The sequence below is a fragment of the Oryza sativa genome, chromosome 3, assembly GCF_034140825.1.
Source record: "Oryza sativa Japonica Group chromosome 3, ASM3414082v1".
NCBI classification, from domain to species: domain Eukaryota; kingdom Viridiplantae; phylum Streptophyta; class Magnoliopsida; order Poales; family Poaceae; genus Oryza; species Oryza sativa.
Genome location: NC_089037.1, coordinates 8,743,318 through 8,760,993, shown reverse-complemented (window position 1 = coordinate 8,760,993; position 17,676 = coordinate 8,743,318). Strand labels below are relative to the sequence as shown.

General features: G+C 41.2%; 2 protein-coding genes across 5 annotated transcripts; one reads left to right on the top strand and one right to left on the bottom strand.

Moving 5' to 3' along the window:
- Positions 1 to 3,120: 3,120 nt before the first annotated feature.
- Positions 3,121 to 7,902, top strand: ASA2 (anthranilate synthase alpha subunit 2, chloroplastic-like). The gene is made up of 10 exons (NM_001402126.1): positions 3,121 to 3,967; positions 4,086 to 4,275; positions 4,379 to 4,530; positions 5,153 to 5,268; positions 5,363 to 5,609; positions 5,717 to 5,773; positions 5,854 to 6,006; positions 6,112 to 6,192; positions 6,776 to 6,862; positions 7,263 to 7,902. The coding sequence occupies exons 1-10, from the start codon at positions 3,557 to 3,559 to the stop codon at positions 7,587 to 7,589; spliced, it is 1,821 nt and encodes a 606-aa protein (NP_001389055.1). The 5' UTR covers positions 3,121 to 3,556; the 3' UTR covers positions 7,590 to 7,902.
- A 608-nt stretch (positions 7,903 to 8,510) lies between these two features.
- On the bottom strand, positions 8,511 to 12,842 carry LOC4332340 (cold-responsive protein kinase 1). 4 transcript variants are annotated; one of them, XM_015775822.3, is made up of 7 exons: positions 12,189 to 12,842; positions 11,766 to 11,918; positions 10,856 to 10,988; positions 10,465 to 10,675; positions 10,150 to 10,387; positions 9,748 to 9,898; positions 8,511 to 9,549 (listed from the first exon to the last, which is right to left on the bottom strand). In XM_015775822.3, exons 1-7 carry the CDS (start codon positions 12,668 to 12,670, stop codon positions 9,184 to 9,186), a joined length of 1,734 nt encoding a protein of 577 aa, XP_015631308.1. In that variant the 5' UTR covers positions 12,671 to 12,842; the 3' UTR covers positions 8,511 to 9,183. The 4 variants fall into 4 exon arrangements, with proteins under 4 accessions (XP_015631308.1, XP_015631309.1, XP_015631310.1 ...); XM_015775823.3 differs by having other exon boundaries at positions 10,856 to 10,980; positions 11,766 to 12,026; positions 12,189 to 12,526; XM_015775824.3 differs by having other exon boundaries at positions 10,856 to 10,980; positions 12,189 to 12,526.
- Positions 12,843 to 17,676: the final 4,834 nt, after the last annotated feature.

Genomic DNA, 17,676 nt, shown 5'->3' with positions numbered 1-17,676 from the left:
ATTGAGCATGCCCTAGAGAGCCAAGGCAACAAGGAGTTTTGAAGGACAACCCAAACAGCTTCATTGCAATCTTCTTGGTTTGAAGCTCCATCCATGTTCCCCATAGGCTTCACTTGCAACTTACCTCAGCAACCTTGCTCCCTCATGTAGACCTCAGCAACTTACCTCTCTTTGATTTAAGGTGTTGAGCGGATTACTATCGCAGATTAGCTAGTTGATCGTAAGAATAAATTAAATATTTGAAAAAAAATAAATTTAAAAGTTTTAAACATGAGGCGTAAGTAGTAGAATATTTTTTTTTAGAAAACATAAATTTTAATGGTGGACCAAATAGTACATTTCAATGATGGGGTGAATTAGCTGAAAAAGACGTGACAAAATCCTTTTCTTTATAGCATGATTGATGGATAGCCTTTCCATCCGTGAAGAAAACGAGCAAACAATATAACTCTCTGTTTCCTTCCTTTTTGTTTATATCCGGATCAATCTGAGCAGTTTAGATTTGTTGATATTGACATTTTTCATGTCCCCTTGATGTATGAAACTGACCCGTGATTTATTGAGTTTTTTCAGTAACACTGCTGCTAATGGGATGGGTCTAAGTGAACAACCCCTGAACGGCAAAATAATAAAAGAGACGCCGGTTCAAAGTGGCCACCGGACAGGTAGTCAAGTACCGGGCTCGATCAGAGAACATCACGTCGTCCTAATTTGTGTTAGTTAGTACTCGTGTACAAGGAAGATCCAAACTTTATTTATTGATCTGGGGGAGAATCCAGTTGAGAACTTCAAATGGTTTTTGCGTGGACGAGTCTGCGTTGTTCAGCACCGTCTCGAGACCGTTGTCGCCGGCTGACGCTGACCGTTGGCCCGGCCGTCGGTTGACTGTTCTCGGTCGATGGTCTCCGTCACCGAGCCACCACCGTATTCCATTTCCAACACACAAAAACCTAAAAGCGCGAAGACTTCGGTGTCGCCGAGGACGGACGGAGGGAGCGGCACGCCGGCATGTTGCGCCATCGCACCTCCCCTCGTCGTGCAAACCATGCCCCCACATGCGCCATGGCCACATCTGCCATCGCTTTCTTCCCCGTCATCGTCTTGTTTATCTCGCGGAGAGAAAGAGACCGAGAGCGCGGGTGGCGCACAACGAAACGGACACGCGCGGGACGGGAGAGAGAGGTGGGAGACCCACCTACCGTTGCCGTCGCCGTGGTGCCGCGGGCGCGGGCGCGCGAGTACGCTTCCGCGCAGCTTCGCGCACGGTGGCACGGTCACAGGCGAGGCGACGGCGACGAGACGGTGCGCACGACTGTTTCGCTCGTCCACCCTACAGCTACAGGCTACAGCGGTGCACAGTGCACTATGGTGCGTTGTACTATGCGTGAGCAACGTGCGATGCACCGGCAAATTCAGGCGTGAGCGTGAGTGGTCCGGTCCGGTCTGTCCGGCTCCGCGGGCCGAGCCCATCGCCGTCCCCGCGCGACCGACGCGAGCGACAGACTCCGCCAATTCACCGGCGCTGTGGTTTGATTTGAAGTTGAATGGACTTGTTTACTCGGGAGTGGTTGGTGGAATGGTGGGGGCACGTGGGTATTCTGCGTTGCTGTGGTACCATCGTTTTTGCTAAATTTCGATTGAACTTTTCATAATCGGTTTTACGATTTTAAATTTAAAATCCTTACAAGCATCTAAAATTTCAGTCGGGATCTGTTTTTTTCCTGTGTTGATCGAAACAATCGTTAACCTGGTCTCGTCCGGGCCGGTATGCTGATTTGTTCCACGTCTCTAACGAGGCAAATCACATCAGATTTTGCCCACGATTTAGAGACTATTGATGGCAACTGCTACATCATCCGTTCTAAAACAAGTTTATTTTTTACTCATCCTGCAACATACCAATACAAACTTTTAAAAAAATACCTTCACTTTATCAAATCTTAATGTAATTATTCCCTATTTTTATCTATTTTTAACACATTCATCCCGTATTTTCATAAACTCTGATACGATAATTACTTAAAAATAAACTTATTTTGGGACAAACGTGAGGAAATAAAAAATAAACTTATTCTAGATGAAGAGAACATTACTACTCACTCCGTTTCAGGTTATAAGACTTTCTAGCATTGCCCACATTTAAATAGATATTAATGAATCAGACATATATGTATGTATAGATTCATTAATATTTATATGAATATGAACAATGCTAAAAAGTTTTATAATATGAAACGGAGGAAGTAGTAACTAGTGAGAGCATGGTTGTTTCTTATCCCCTCTTTTATTTTTTGGGTTAATTGGATCCATGTCATAACAAATTTGCAACTCTTAAAAAATATCATTACCATTCACCTATTTGGTCCCATGACATTACAACTTTACATCTATTTGAGATATACCACTACTTACCACTACTTACTACTTACCCTCTTCCTCTCCCCTGTCTACTCATTCCGGCAGTGGTGCATGGCGAGGTCTGGGTCGGCGGTTCCCCTCTCTTCCTCTCCATCCCCTCTCACTTCGGGCAGAGTAAAATCGGCGACCTCGATACCGCCATTGACATCCTACGTTTGTGTTCCTCGTCACTCCACTATCGAATCCACCTCCATCATTGACAAGCACGCTGGCCATGCCTAGGTGGCTCGCCAACCTACACTTGCTTGACGACGACAGAGTCTCTAAGTGGCGCCTGAATTCAAGATGAGGTTCCGTTCGGCTTGAGGGGAACAATAAGGTGGCCAAACGAGGTTGACCTCGAATTATTCCCTTTCCCTGATACACACGCTAGAGGAGGAGATGGGTTGGTAGAGGGGAGGGAACGCGCGACGGTGGCGAGGGGATAGGGAGAGATGGCCGCCGGAGAGGTGGAGGTGGATCGGTGACCATCGTGGTTAGGCTCATTTCATTGAAAATGAGTGAGTGGAGAGGGGAAGGGAGAAGGGTAAGCTGATCAAAATTTTTAATGAATCCACCAGATAGATATATAAAATAGTAATATATCAAAAATAATTGTAAAATTCAAATAGGAATAGTAAATAACAATGATATATTTTAAAATAGGTAAGTTTATAAGGGGAAATATGTAGTGGAAACTTAAAAAATACAATACAGTTGGATCGAAAAATGGACGTCCGACATTTATCCACGTCATCACGATTTACTCATGAGTACTTATGATGATGTGAACAAATCTCGTACATTTTATTTTTTATTGTAATTTTAAGTTTCCACGTATTTTTCCCAGTTTATAATGGCACCGTCTCCCTCTCCCCATCGAGGAAGAGTAAACCCAAAAACCCATCTCGCTAGCCGCCGCCGGCCACAACCATTCCTCACGACGGGAGGAAGACGAAAAAAAAAAAAATCCCACTCCGTGTTGGTAAAATCCGACTACCACTTCGGCCTGTCTCAATCCAAGAATTCAAGAATCGAACTCCTTTGGGGTCGCCTCGCTGAATCTTCCTTATATATACGCGCTCTCCCATTCGCGTGTGCTCCAAATCGTAGTGGGGGGAAGTGGAGTTGACGAGCTGTGGAAAAAAAGCCTATCGCAATGGAGTCCATCGCCGCCGCCACGTTCACGCCCTCGCGCCTCGCCGCCCGCCCCGCCACTCCGGCGGCGGCGGCGGCCCCGGTTAGAGCGAGGGCGGCGGTAGCGGCAGGAGGGAGGAGGAGGACGAGTAGGCGCGGCGGCGTGAGGTGCTCCGCGGGGAAGCCAGAGGCAAGCGCGGTGATCAACGGGAGCGCGGCGGCGCGGGCGGCGGAGGAGGACAGGAGGCGCTTCTTCGAGGCGGCGGAGCGTGGGAGCGGGAAGGGCAACCTGGTGCCCATGTGGGAGTGCATCGTCTCCGACCACCTCACCCCCGTGCTCGCCTACCGCTGCCTCGTCCCCGAGGACAACATGGAGACGCCCAGCTTCCTCTTCGAGTCCGTCGAGCAGGGGCCCGAGGGCACCACCAACGTCGTACGGCCTTCTCCCCTCCCCTCCCCTCCATGTTCTTCCACCTTCCAATCTGCTCCCTTATCGATTCTTATCCTTTGGCAAATAACACTGCGTGCCTTGATTGGTTCGAACTTCGAAGGGTCGCTATAGCATGGTGGGAGCCCACCCAGTGATGGAGGTCGTGGCAAAGGAGCACAAGGTCACAATCATGGACCACGAGAAGGGCAAGGTGACGGAGCAGGTCGTGGATGATCCTATGCAGATCCCCAGGAGCATGATGGAAGGATGGCACCCGCAGCAGATCGATCAGCTCCCCGATTCCTTCACCGGTGAGCTAACGAAATCAAACAGTAGGAAGAAGAAATGGGGAATATTTGATTTTGTTGGTTATGAAATGTGAACCATGGCATTTGGTTTCTTTGTTTGTGATAGGTGGATGGGTCGGGTTCTTTTCCTATGATACAGTCCGTTATGTTGAAAAGAAGAAGCTGCCCTTCTCCGGTGCTCCCCAGGACGATAGGAACCTTCCTGATGTTCACCTTGGGCTTTATGATGATGTTCTCGTCTTCGACAATGTCGAGAAGGTGCTTATTCTTCAGTGTCATTTCCTTTATCTCATTATGGGCTATTTTATTTGATTGCCTGGGAGGAGGATTATCATAGAATCAACCTATACTTTGGATTTTCTTCATCACCATCAGACTATCAGTAGGAGCATCTCTTTCAGTAACAAAAGAAAAAAAATCTCTTTATAAAAGAACCTAGTAGTGGTGGTGAATCTTCCATCCCTTAGATTTGGTGGGATCTTCTAAGGCTGGATAAATATATATCTCTGTGAATGTGGTTTGGTTTTTGTGGTTCGATGTTTGCTTGCAAATTATATATGCATTTTTCCAACAAAAATATAATTTTTAGTCAAGAACTTTAGATATATTTTTTGAAATCTGTTGCAATGCACAATTTAGCTAGTAATATATAACACACTATTTCCTACACTAAATTTGAAGCCAAATTGCAAACCTGTGCTTCTTCTCTTTGGTTGCCAACAACAGCAGAAACCACGGAGCTCATCCTGTTTGTGACATAAAATAACTTGTAGATTGGTAGTTCCAGAATTTGAACTTGCTGCAAATGTGAGACCGTGAGTTACAACTTGTGGAAAACCTATATCCATTTCAAATTCTTTGGTTCATGTGTTTGCTGCAGAAAGTATATGTCATCCATTGGGTAAATCTTGATCGGCATGCAACCACCGAGGATGCATTCCAAGATGGCAAGTCCCGGCTGAACCTGTTGCTATCTAAAGTGCACAATTCAAATGTGTAAGCTAACCTGTGCCCATTCCTTCAATCCTGTGTTTTGCTAATTCTGCTTTGGTGCTCACAGCTTCTATATCTTATTTCATTTTCACTCCAGACCCAAGCTTTCTCCAGGATTTGTAAAGTTACACACTCGGCAGTTTGGTACACCTTTGAACAAATCAACCATGACAAGTGATGAGTACAAGAATGCTGTTATGCAGGCTAAGGAGCATATTATGGCTGGTGATATTTTCCAGATTGTTTTAAGCCAGAGGTTTGAGAGGCGAACATACGCCAATCCATTTGAAGTCTATCGAGCTTTACGAATTGTGAACCCAAGTCCATACATGGCATATGTACAGGTATATTTACACTATGCGCTTATTTTGACTGGTATCTGTTTCTAACATTTGTATAAGATAATACTAAACGCTCTTATGTATAATAATATACTATTATGATCTCTTAGGCAAGAGGCTGTGTCCTGGTAGCATCTAGTCCAGAAATTCTTACTCGTGTGAGGAAGGTATGTAAACTCTCCTACTGATGATAGTTGGAATACATTTTTTCTTTTCATTAACATTCATCCTTTTAAATCTTTTTCAGGGTAAAATTATTAACCGTCCACTTGCTGGGACTGTTCGAAGGGGCAAGACAGAGAAGGAAGATGAAATGCAAGAGCAACAGCTACTAAGTGATGAAAAACAGTGTGCTGAACATATTATGCTTGTAGATTTGGGAAGGAATGATGTTGGAAAGGTTTGTGTTCTTTTTTTTCGATGGCTGAGTCATGGTTGCATTAATTTGACAGATTTGTTAGGAATGTGTTAACAACTTTTCTTATGATTACTTTCTACTTGGCAGGTCTCCAAACCTGGATCTGTGAAGGTGGAGAAATTAATGAACATTGAACGCTACTCCCATGTCATGCACATCAGTTCCACGGTTAGGCTCTTCTTCTATACTGTGAAACAATGGTTCTGTACTCATTATATACCTTGGCAATGTTGCGTCATTATTATTTCCTTCAGCATTCCAGTCTGCATTGTTAGTTCAGACAAATGTCTTTTTATGCTAAGAAAATCTAGGATCTTAACTCAGTATGCATAACACTATCAGATGTATTACCTATTGCGACAAAATGGATATGTGGTTTCTAAGTAATTTATTGGCTTGTTTTATAAACAGCCAACAATTTCTGCAATTTTGACGCTTCTATGTTTCAAATGTGTCTTGTCTAATAGACATGAAAGTGCAAAGCTTTTAGTAGCACCACAAGTGACTGATCTTCACTGCTATCTTTTCTAGGGTTGGTACGATACATTGTGTAATGAGCAATGGTTACAATAATGAGTTGGTTTCTGGATATAATCTCTCTCTCTCTCTCTCTCGGTTTCTATGAAAAGTATGAATTGTGTCTTAGTACTATGTAGTGCTCTTTTACGTAAGTGTGCTGGCTGAGCGCCTTTGAGATTCTTGTCTTCTGTACTTACACTGAAAAACAATGTATTGTTTGAATGATTTACAGGTGAGTGGAGAGTTGGATGATCATCTCCAAAGTTGGGATGCCCTGCGAGCCGCGTTGCCTGTTGGAACAGTTAGTGGAGCACCAAAGGTATGTTGCCTACAATCTCCTTATTTGGATCTAGTGATGTGCTGTCCAACCTCCATTCCGTCTTTTTTTTAAGCATGTTTGCCAAATTTATTCTTTGTGTAGATCATTTTGGTTCCACACTCATGTCAGTAGAGATTGTTTGACATATTTGCATTTTTGCAATACAAGCCATATGGTTGGGACAGTGTAGCCTCTTGGTAGTCTATTTGAAGTCTTCTACTGCATAGAATTATGCTAGAACTTTTTCCTTTTTTTTTCTTTTTTTGCTCTGTTGACTTCGATCACATTGCTCATATCCTTTTTGCGTACAGTAACAAATACATCTCATTTACCCATCAGGACTTCATATTCCTTTCTGGAACAAACCGTTGTTTAACAAAATTCCGTCTGACATAACCAGGTGAAAGCCATGGAGCTGATAGACGAGCTAGAGGTCACAAGACGAGGACCATACAGTGGCGGCCTTGGAGGGATATCATTTGACGGAGACATGCTTATCGCTCTTGCACTCCGCACCATTGTGTTCTCAACAGCGCCAAGCCACAACACGATGTACTCATACAAAGACACCGAGAGGCGCCGGGAGTGGGTCGCTCACCTTCAGGCTGGTGCTGGCATTGTCGCTGATAGCAGCCCAGACGACGAGCAACGTGAATGCGAGAACAAGGCAGCCGCTCTGGCTCGAGCCATCGATCTTGCTGAATCAGCTTTCGTAGACAAGGAATAGAGTCTCTCTCAAGAGAGTTGATTTTGTTAGTTCTTGTTCATGGTTCTTCTCGCTGCATGTTTAGCAGGAAAGGTATCATCAGTGAGTTGAGAGAAGCAATAAGCCTATGTTGTCATGTGAATCGAATAAACTGGAGGTTATGGTCGTGAGCTATTATTAGCTGTGTTCATTAGAAAGGTATATGCTTTTAGATTGTTTTGTTTGGTGGAGGCATGTATAGTGCGCTCTCTGGCTAAATCAAGCAAGGGCTTAACAGGGGTATTGTCATCCTCTTTGGTGCACGGTTGTGCAAGTTCTTCTCCCTATCATCTTCAGTTAATTTGCAGATTCATTATATTATATAACTATAATAACTATAATATGCACTGTACAGAAACACAGTCGCAGTCGATTCATGTGGAGTTATGTGCGATCTATACTTTGAATCATTTGATAACCATTCACTAAATGTGCTGATTAAGATACACATCAAAACAAAGACTATTTTGAATGACTTCAAAAAAAAAAGAGAGACTATTTTGAATATTTTAGACGTCTTTAGATAAAGATAGGTTTAAACCCGGCACAAAACCAAAGATTATACATTTAGCATGAAAACCCTTACAGAAAAAAGAAAGACAGCAGAGAAACAATAGCAGTGACCAACATTATATGATAATCCCCTGCAGCTACAGAGTATATATACAGCAGAAAGCAAGTTGGAGAAAACAAAAGAAACCCAAAAGCGAATGGGCATCGCTTATGCTACACTCACAAAACATCCTCATGGCAGAATTATCAACATTTTAGATCCCAAGAAGCAAGGGGTGTGATGGTAATTCACACCTTATGACCAAGATTGTGTAAGCTCAATAGTCTTGATATTTAATGACACGCACATTCCCCGCTGAGTTTGATTGCACGAAATCAGGAATCCAATAATTGCTGTTGAAAATTCAATACAACAACACTATAATATTATCACAAATGGATACAGTCCAGAGTCCAGACGGTCACTTCATATATGAGAATATCCCAAAAGAACAAAAAATCAGTGTACAAAGGATTTCCAGAAACCAACTATTTGTCTCAAATCACATGTTTTTGCACTAGCTACGATGTAAGAAAAATTGGGCCAATAAGCGGTAAAAAGAAGGTAATGTCATCAAAGGCCTGTCTCGATAGGTGGGGTTTAGGTTTAAGTCCTTTAGATAAGCAGAGATAATGAACCAATTCTGCATCAAAATGGAAGGATTAAACCTAATCCATGCCTATCCAAATAAGCCTTAAAACTATGATCATCACGTGACAACTCTTCACCCTGTTCTTCACCACGTCTTCGAATGGTGAAGTTCTTTTGGGTGTCTGAAGACATCACTACTCTTGCAATGCATCCCTAAAAGTATAACTACAAGTTCTGTACAAGTGTACAACAGCAACCCACAGCAATGCCCATCCTATCCTGTGTATTTCCTCAATCCGGATGCATATGGATCAGGGCTTTAAGCATATCCTATTCACTTTCTCATTTCCAAGTAAAACTCTGTCAGCGCAGCAAAATCTGACAATGTGGGAGCCCCTCTGAATCTGGCAAGAAAGCGCGCAGTGTGCCGTATCACCTAGGCGACACCTCAATCGTGCTCAACTGATAGCTATTCATGTCTCTGGTCTGTGTGCTGTAGGAATCAGCTGGATTGGCTTTGGTGCTTCTGTTTGAGGTTGTGTCCGGTGTCAAACCCGAACTACTTGAATGATGGCGGGGTTCTTTCAGCACACCTGGTGCGACTAAGTTCTCCAGACTGATTTCTGTTGGGTTAGATAGCATATCCACCACCTGTTTCATGGATGGCCTCTGCTGGGACGTGGCCTGGGTGCACACGAGTGCCACCTTGATGAAACGAAGCATTTCCTCCTCTGGGTATTCTTCCAGTTCTGGATCAACAATTTCCAAAAGCCTTCCTTGTTCTCGAAGCTTCCATGTCTGCCATTTAAATTTTAAACCACATCAAAGCTTTAATTATTTTTTTTCCAGATGAACAAGACCATGTAGATGTATGTCATAAGGAAAAGCTGGTACACTGTCATGAATCAATGAATAATACTACTGCTATCAAGAGTTGATGTGGGCATTAAAATTGCTGCAAACTAGTGCTCTGGTGAGGAGAGAAAAGTGTGTTACCCATTCCACAAGGACATTCATATCTTGCCCCCAAGTCGATTTGCTACTGCTTTCACCACTTATCACTTCAAGGACAAGGACCCCAAAACTATATATATCTGCTTTCTTGGTTAACTGTCCCAACAAGGCATACTCTGGTGCTAAGTAACCCCTGCAGGAGAAATAACATCCCAAACGATAAGTAAAATGATCCTATCACAGACTAAGCAAGATGCAATTTAAGTGATTTGACAATGACAGGTCAACTTGGGTCACTAGAAATAGAGGCAACAATAGTAAGCTGACAAAACTGCCTGGAAAAATTCATACACTGAGCTGATTATTCTGGAAAAAATCTACACGTAATGTGCATAGATCCATTACAAGAGCAGGTAAATAATCAAAAGATTTACATGTACTTACATTGTTCCTGCAACACGTGTGCTAATGTGAGTAATGGTGTCAGGAAAAAGCTTGGCCAGTCCAAAATCTCCAATTTTAGGAAGTAGTTTCTTATCAAGTAAAATGTTGCTGGCCTTGATATCACGATGAACAATGCGTGGCTGTGCTTCCTCATGAAGAAATGCAAGGCCAGAAGCAGTTCCGATACAAATAGCTGCTCTTTTTTGCCAGTTTAACGGAATACACCTACTCCTTGGTCCTGATCACAAAGGTAAATTTAACACAATGGCTGGACTTTACTTGATCAATATGTCAGTATTGATTTAATGAACTTACCAAGTAAAGCATGTGCCAAGCTATTGTTCTCTGCATATTCATACACTAGTAGTCTGTTAGTCCCTTCAACACAGCAACCAATTAGCTTTACAAGGTTGGGGTGCCTGACATTGGATATGACATTTATCTCTGTCAAGAACTCATTTGCCCCTTGCTTTGATTCAGCTGACAGCTTTTTAATTGCAATTTGAGTGCCATCTTTCAGGTTTCCCTAAGTGAAGGAGACTCTTGTTAGTTGTTATTCATTATATACTTGCAGACTTATAAAACGTATTATTACAAAATATCAAGAGAGAATTCTTACAGTAAAACTAGCAAGTGATGATAAAATAAAAGGCCATAAAGTAAGAAGCCAGGAAAATATGATGCACAAAGTGAGTCCATTTCTCACCTTGTACACTGCTCCAAAACCCCCACGGCCAACGCAGTTCATCATGTGAAAGTTTCGAGTGGCAAGCTTCAACTCCTTTAGGGAGAAGACTCGTACATTACTTCCAGCTCTTGATATTACTTGACCTGCATTTCTTCCAGAGGTGATATCATCAATGTTTGTTTAGAAAAATAGGAAAGAGAAGTAATAAAAAGAAGTACATGTATTAGTTCACTAAAACATGATAGTGGCCATTAAGGTTGACTGCTCTAAGGTTAAGACCAATATCCTCATATATGCATGATTAATTATAATGCATACCGTTTTACATGGTGTTTCCTATTTTTTTTTACACAGTATAGTTTCCAACAGGACCCCTAAGCCCTAATGCAGGAAGTAGCTCGCTCAAAACTTCCTTGCAGATGGCACTGCTTAAAGGAAGACATAAGAACATCAAGAACTTTTTTTCGGATGTGTTATCTTGAGTGATGATTATACTCATGAAGCATATATTGTGTGAGTTTTGGTGTGTTGAGCCTTGCTTTTGTCTTAAAAAGAGAAACTTGCCAACAACACTTTCCTATGTATGAAAAGACAGAAAATATTCAGACGTTCCTCCTATTATTAAAAAAAACATGAATTTCTCATCATTTCATCCCTTTGAATGCTTCAATAACATAAAGAAAAAGAAAATCCTCTCAGTAGACTCTCCAAAGAATGATTGTTCGACACATCCATAACCATATATATCCTGGAGCAACATGTGTACATGGCAGAAGAGGATAGGTAGTAATTTAATCGCCATTTTCATGTAAAACAACACTGGTTTTTCCTAAATGCAAATGCAGACCTTGAAATGCAAGCAGCATTAAAATTCTGACAGTATTAGCTAGCTCATGATCTCTGGAACCAAGTGAGTGAAATACTATACCTGAACGAGGAGACGTCACCGCAGCAGAACCATTTTGGTTCCCCCTCGACTCGGAGCCACCCCACAAGCAGCTGGCGGAGACCCCCATGCGCCAAATCCGGTGACCTTCTTGGAACCTCAATGCGAAGCCAGTTCCCCAGTTCGTGCTCAGAACTGTCACGAAGACCAGATCACCCAGCTCAGCTCACGATTAGCCATACAAAACCCTCACTCCATTCGAATATCCGTTCTCAATAGTCAACGAGATGGGAGAAGCTTCCCCTAAAATCACGAGAAAACACATGCAAAAAAAATTACAAAAAACAAAAAATAATCTTGCCAATCTACACGCGGTTCTAGGTCACCAACAAGGTAAGGAGCCGATGAAGCAGCCGGAGGAAGAGGGGGGAAGGGAGACAAGTTCAGACGCATGGCCTAGTTCACCTGATGGATCGGAGAAAAAAAGAAAAGGAGGCGTCGCTTGCTCTATAGTCTCGTTGTGCCCAATCTTCTCCTCCGCCAACGCCGGCCCCGTCTCCTGACCCCTGTGCTGCGGCAGTGTTGCCCCGCCGTCGCCGACGCCGCCTCGTGGACCGGCTCACCCACCCACCCCGAGGAAGAACGAGCGGGAGCAGGCGGAAGAAACCGGCGGCGTCTCTCTCTCCCTCTCCCTCTCCCTCTCCCTCTCTGTCGCCCCCCCACCCGCCTGTGTCTCTCGCTTTCGCTCGCCTGTGTGAGCAACGCCACGCGGTCAGACGCGCAGACCCAACCCGCGAGTCCACGACTCGTTCGTCCGAGCAAACCAGGGAGGGAATAGTAGTCGTAGTAGGAGTAGTAGCAAGTAACCAAACCAAACCAACCAACCACGGGGACGGGGCGGGCCAGCGCGAAGCATCAAGCTTCTTCAAAGCGGCCGCGAATTCCATTGGGCGGTCGCGTACTCGCTCCGGCACGTACACACCAGGAGTACACGGCTTGGATGCGCGCGCCCCCGTGCGGCCCTGCGCGTCCTCGCGGACGCGGGCGGAGTGTGTTGTGATGACGAGTCGTCGACCGCGTCCCTGCGCGTCTGGCTGCCCAGCTGTCCGGTCCTCCGTACAAGCCGTTCAGGGGAGGGGAAAGGGAGAAGGGAGGAAGGGAAGGGGTTAGGGGCTGATTATGATCATTGATTGCGGGATATGTTTTCTTCAGCGCCGGTCAAAAGTTCCGACGAGTAATGGGGGCGTGTGGAAATGCTTCCGGTACAGTTGTTTGGTCTAGAGGGCAACACGTATCCTTCTGACGCAAAACCAAATGATTAATGCATAATTAATTAAGTATTAGCTATAAAACCTTTAAAAATGAATTAATATAATTTTTAAAGTAATTTTTTATAGAATTTATTTTGTGAAAAATATATCTTTTAGTAGTTTAGGAAGCATGTACACGAAAAATGAGAGATGAGAGGTTGGGAAAGTTGAGAGAAAAACACAGTATCACAGGGAATATATAGTGGCTGTATGAATGTGCTCATGGATAAGTTTGTGACAATTACTTGAGGTTATAAAGGAATGAAATGATAATTAGATTGTTGAAAAATGTTGTAAAAAGTTATTTTACAAATAATAAAGTAAGTTTTTCTTTGCCATTTAGGATGTTGAAAATGTGTGCGTGGTAATCCATTATCCACAATTAAAAATTGCATTCCATTAAGGCTATTTTTTTATTTATATAAGAAGAAATTAGAATAGAAACTATCTGTGTCCTGGATACGTGAGACCTCATACTTGTGTATTAGACTCGGCGGTATTCACCATATATCAAGTCATATACGGAATAAAGCCTCATACTATCATACATGGAAGATTGGAAGGTCCTTCATATTAAAAAAATAGAAATAGAGTCCTACTCAAATATTACAAGTTCTATTTGAATCGTATCTATACTTAGGTTATGTTCGAAGGTGAAGGTTGGGAACTTCACCTCCCCGCATGTAAAATAGAGTGATTCATTAGCGTATGATTAATAGAGCATTAGCTAAAATAAACTTGAAAAATGTATTAATATGATTTTTAAATCAACTTTCATATAGATTTTTTAAAAAATGCACCATTTAGTGGTTGGGGAAGCGTGCACACAAAAAACGAAAGAGTAGAAGTTGGGAAGAGGTGTTAAAGAACATAGCCTTACTTCATTATTTTTACTTGGACAGGTGGGCACCCTGAGAGTATAAATACAAGACTCTCGGAGGAGAGGAAACGTGTCAATACAAACAAACACAAGCAAAGATACACCAACATACACCAAGGCAAGTCTAGACAAACCCAATAGAAAGCCACAAGCCGACCAGAGAGATCTAGAGCTACATCCAATATCATTGAGTTCCTATTCGAGGAAGTGGACTAAGCTAGCCGTCCAGCAAATGTGAGAGCTTTACGCCGCTAAGCTGATAGAGATTAGATTATGTCGCCCTTAATATTGTAATCATGAGATATTGATATATAATAGTAACACTAGCTTCCGCTAACAAGAGTAGGGCACAAATCTATATAAAAGTCTATATCTCCCATCTTTTTTACCACATTCTTATATATCTTAGTACCAAAGATCCACATATTTTTACAAATACCATTGTTAGGTATACCCTTCGACAGAACCAAACATAGTTATTAAAATAGCCCCCTAATCTTGTACTCCTAGCAATCAGAAACATTGAATAAAAAAGAGAAACATTTGATATCACCGTGAAAAAAAAACAAAGCAAACATAAGTTCTTAAAGAGATCTGGCCTCTTATTTATTTTTCTGTGAAACAGAGCCATAGACATGTAATCCTACACAATTTTTTCCCTTTTTAGTGAATAAAGGGGTCCATTAGAAACAAATTATCTTACAATTATGGCCCTATTATTTTCATAGTTTCCCCCAAATTTTTGCCACAGATTATTGTTCTACACTTCTACTAATACAATGTCTAAAAAAATTCTTCTACCATATTCATCGGACCATATATTCTAACGTAGTATTTGCGAAGTTTAATTATATCTCAAAAATATTAATTTATCATGCTAATCAAGACAATCTGTGTGACTGCGTCAACAATTTGGTGGAAAAACAATCTCAAACAGGGCCGTGTTCTTTTAAAATTTTTGTGTCAATTATTCATTCCAAGGGGCCCTAGCTAATTGATCAATTTTCAAAGTTCTAGAGGGAATGAGCATTGTAAGTGATCAGTTAATCAATTCAATGCCCTCGCACTAACTAACAGATTTTCAAAGGTTGCCACAATCATATAAGTGTGTTGTTAAGCCTCCGTCCCAAAATAAGTACAACCGTGGATATCCGTGTCCAACGTTTAACCGTCAGTCTTATTTGAAAAATTTGCGAAAAATTTGAAAATATTTAGTCACACATAAAGTACTATTTATGTTTTATCATCTAATAGCAATTAAAATACTAATAATAAAAAAATTTAAATAAGACGAACGGTCAAACGTTGAACGTAAATAGTGCAAAACTGCACTTATTTTAGGATGGAGGGAGTTAGGGGTGAAAACGGTACGGAAACGGACGGAATCCATCTTTATCGTTTTCGTTTTCATATTTTTTTCGGAATCGGAATCGGAATCGGAATCGGAAACACCGGAAACGAAAACGGAATCGAATATTATCGAAACCGAAAACGGAGCGAAAACGAACCGGCGCGAATACGGTAACGAAAATTTATCGGAATAAAAAACCCCTCAAACTGATAAATCCAATTGAATAAATTATCTATGTTTAAAAGAGTAATGTTGTTAATAAATCCCAATGTAGGACAAAAAAATATTCTTATGTAATTTTAGATTTGTATAACAAATATTTTTTTAAAAAATAACTGCCAAACACCATGGTATTCACTATTTAGTGCTTAAAAAAAGAATCTAGGGTATTTCAATCACAAAATTTCTGATAATTCCGAGACAATTTCCGGAAATTCCGAGAAAATTTCCGAAAAGTTTTCGACCGATTCCGAGTTCCGACGGAAACTGCGCTTATCATTTCCGATTCCGTTTCCGAGAAAATATTTCTGAATTCGTTTCCGTTTCCGAAAAATTCCGAAAAAATTCCGACCGACAGATTCCGTTTTTGAAAATAGGTACGGAATCCGGAAAGTTTCCGTACCGTTTTCACCCCTAGAGGAAGTAGTGTTCTAACGTGTGCTGCTGGAACGAAGTGCAGCAACCTGAGTGTGATGTGACGCCCTCAAATTATATACCAGCTGAAAAAAAATGCTGAAAGCATGCTTGACTAGTTGAGTTGGACAAATTTTCACGCCACGTGTGTAATTTGGACATGCGTGCTCCATGACTTGTATGAGCTGAATTTCTGGGATCATGCATTTGGGATTTTATTGCTTTCTCTCTCTTCGGACTGGGTTCCAATGTTGTTTTTAGTGTGATTTTAACCTACGCAATTATACTATGGTCTGCTTGGAGAGCTTCTAGTAGTTGTAGCCTACCACAAAATCTTCGGTTCCCCTAAACAATTTATATTTGTCATCCAAATTCTGAGAATCCGTAGTTATAGAATATAGAAAAAAAAAAGAAGTAAGAAGAATCCACTTTCTTCTTTTAGATTATCATAAACTAACTACCAACTATCAGATTCTTAGCATGTTAAGCTTTCCAAATAAGGTCTCATGTATAGGATGTAATCCGAAGGCCCAAATTTTATATAACATTGTTCATTCAGGGCATTCATCATATAACTATTATAGCTAGGCTACTGTTACATTCAATTTGGACCTTCGATTGAAAAATTAGATGGACTTGAGTGCAGTCGCTAACATGCAGTTATATTTGGGACTACATCTGATCCCAATCCAGTTAGTACGACCATCGTCGTCCTTTTTTCATATTTCCCTCCTAATTCCATCTTTAGAGAAAAAAAACACAAAAATCAACTACTTATATCACTTTCACACACTTAAAAAATATTAAGAAAAAACATTTGTATATGTACCGAGGAAAGTTAGATAGACAAGCTGGCCGGTTGATAGTGATGCCAAGGTGTACAACCAAGTCCAATGTTTATTTGTTGGTGTTTCCATAAAGAAATAGTGTTTGTTGGAGTCAAGGTATCTCGAATGGATCTGAAGGACGAATAATATTCCTTTATAGCCATATGAATATTTTGTGAAGTTCTTTATTGCCTCACTGATAAGTAGGTCTAATTTGCATATCGTAAGATAATATGTGACATAAGAAATAAGAAATGAGATAGTTTGGAGGCAAGTACAACTGTACACTTGAAGTAAGCAGCTATATGGGCATGTTCCGTTCAGCTATTAGCCGATAAATAAATACATAGATTAATAAATATTATAGACTATAAAGTTATTAAATAACTTAGAAAAAGTTGTGTAATAAATTCTGATGTACAAACATCATGGAGAAATCGTATTTTTAAAAGGTGACACATATTTTGCATCTCTATTATCTAAAGAGAACGGGCCTTAACTTTGATGCAATCTATTGCAATATAGTTTACAATAGTACATGGCTTCTTATGTACATGCTATGAAGCAACACACCATGTAGACAATGTTGTTTTCAGTTACTAGATGCTAGATTATGGCGAACACACTTTCTAAGCCACTAAACGGTATGATTTTTTTAAAAAAATAATTATGTATATATAAGTGTCTTTAAAAACTTTATACATTGAGAAATTTCATAAATCTTTACACAATCTATCGTAAAACTATAGGTTTAATAACTTGTCTTACAAAACAACATATTTAGTTTCTCCATTATAACGAACTACAGGTTTTTGCCTTGCACATTAGATTCACCGTCACCTGACATGTGGGACCTACCTACAATATCAGGAAACTACATATTTACTCAAAGAAGAGGTAACACAAAAGCATGTAGGTGCATATAGCTACACTTGATTACGGAAGCTACGAA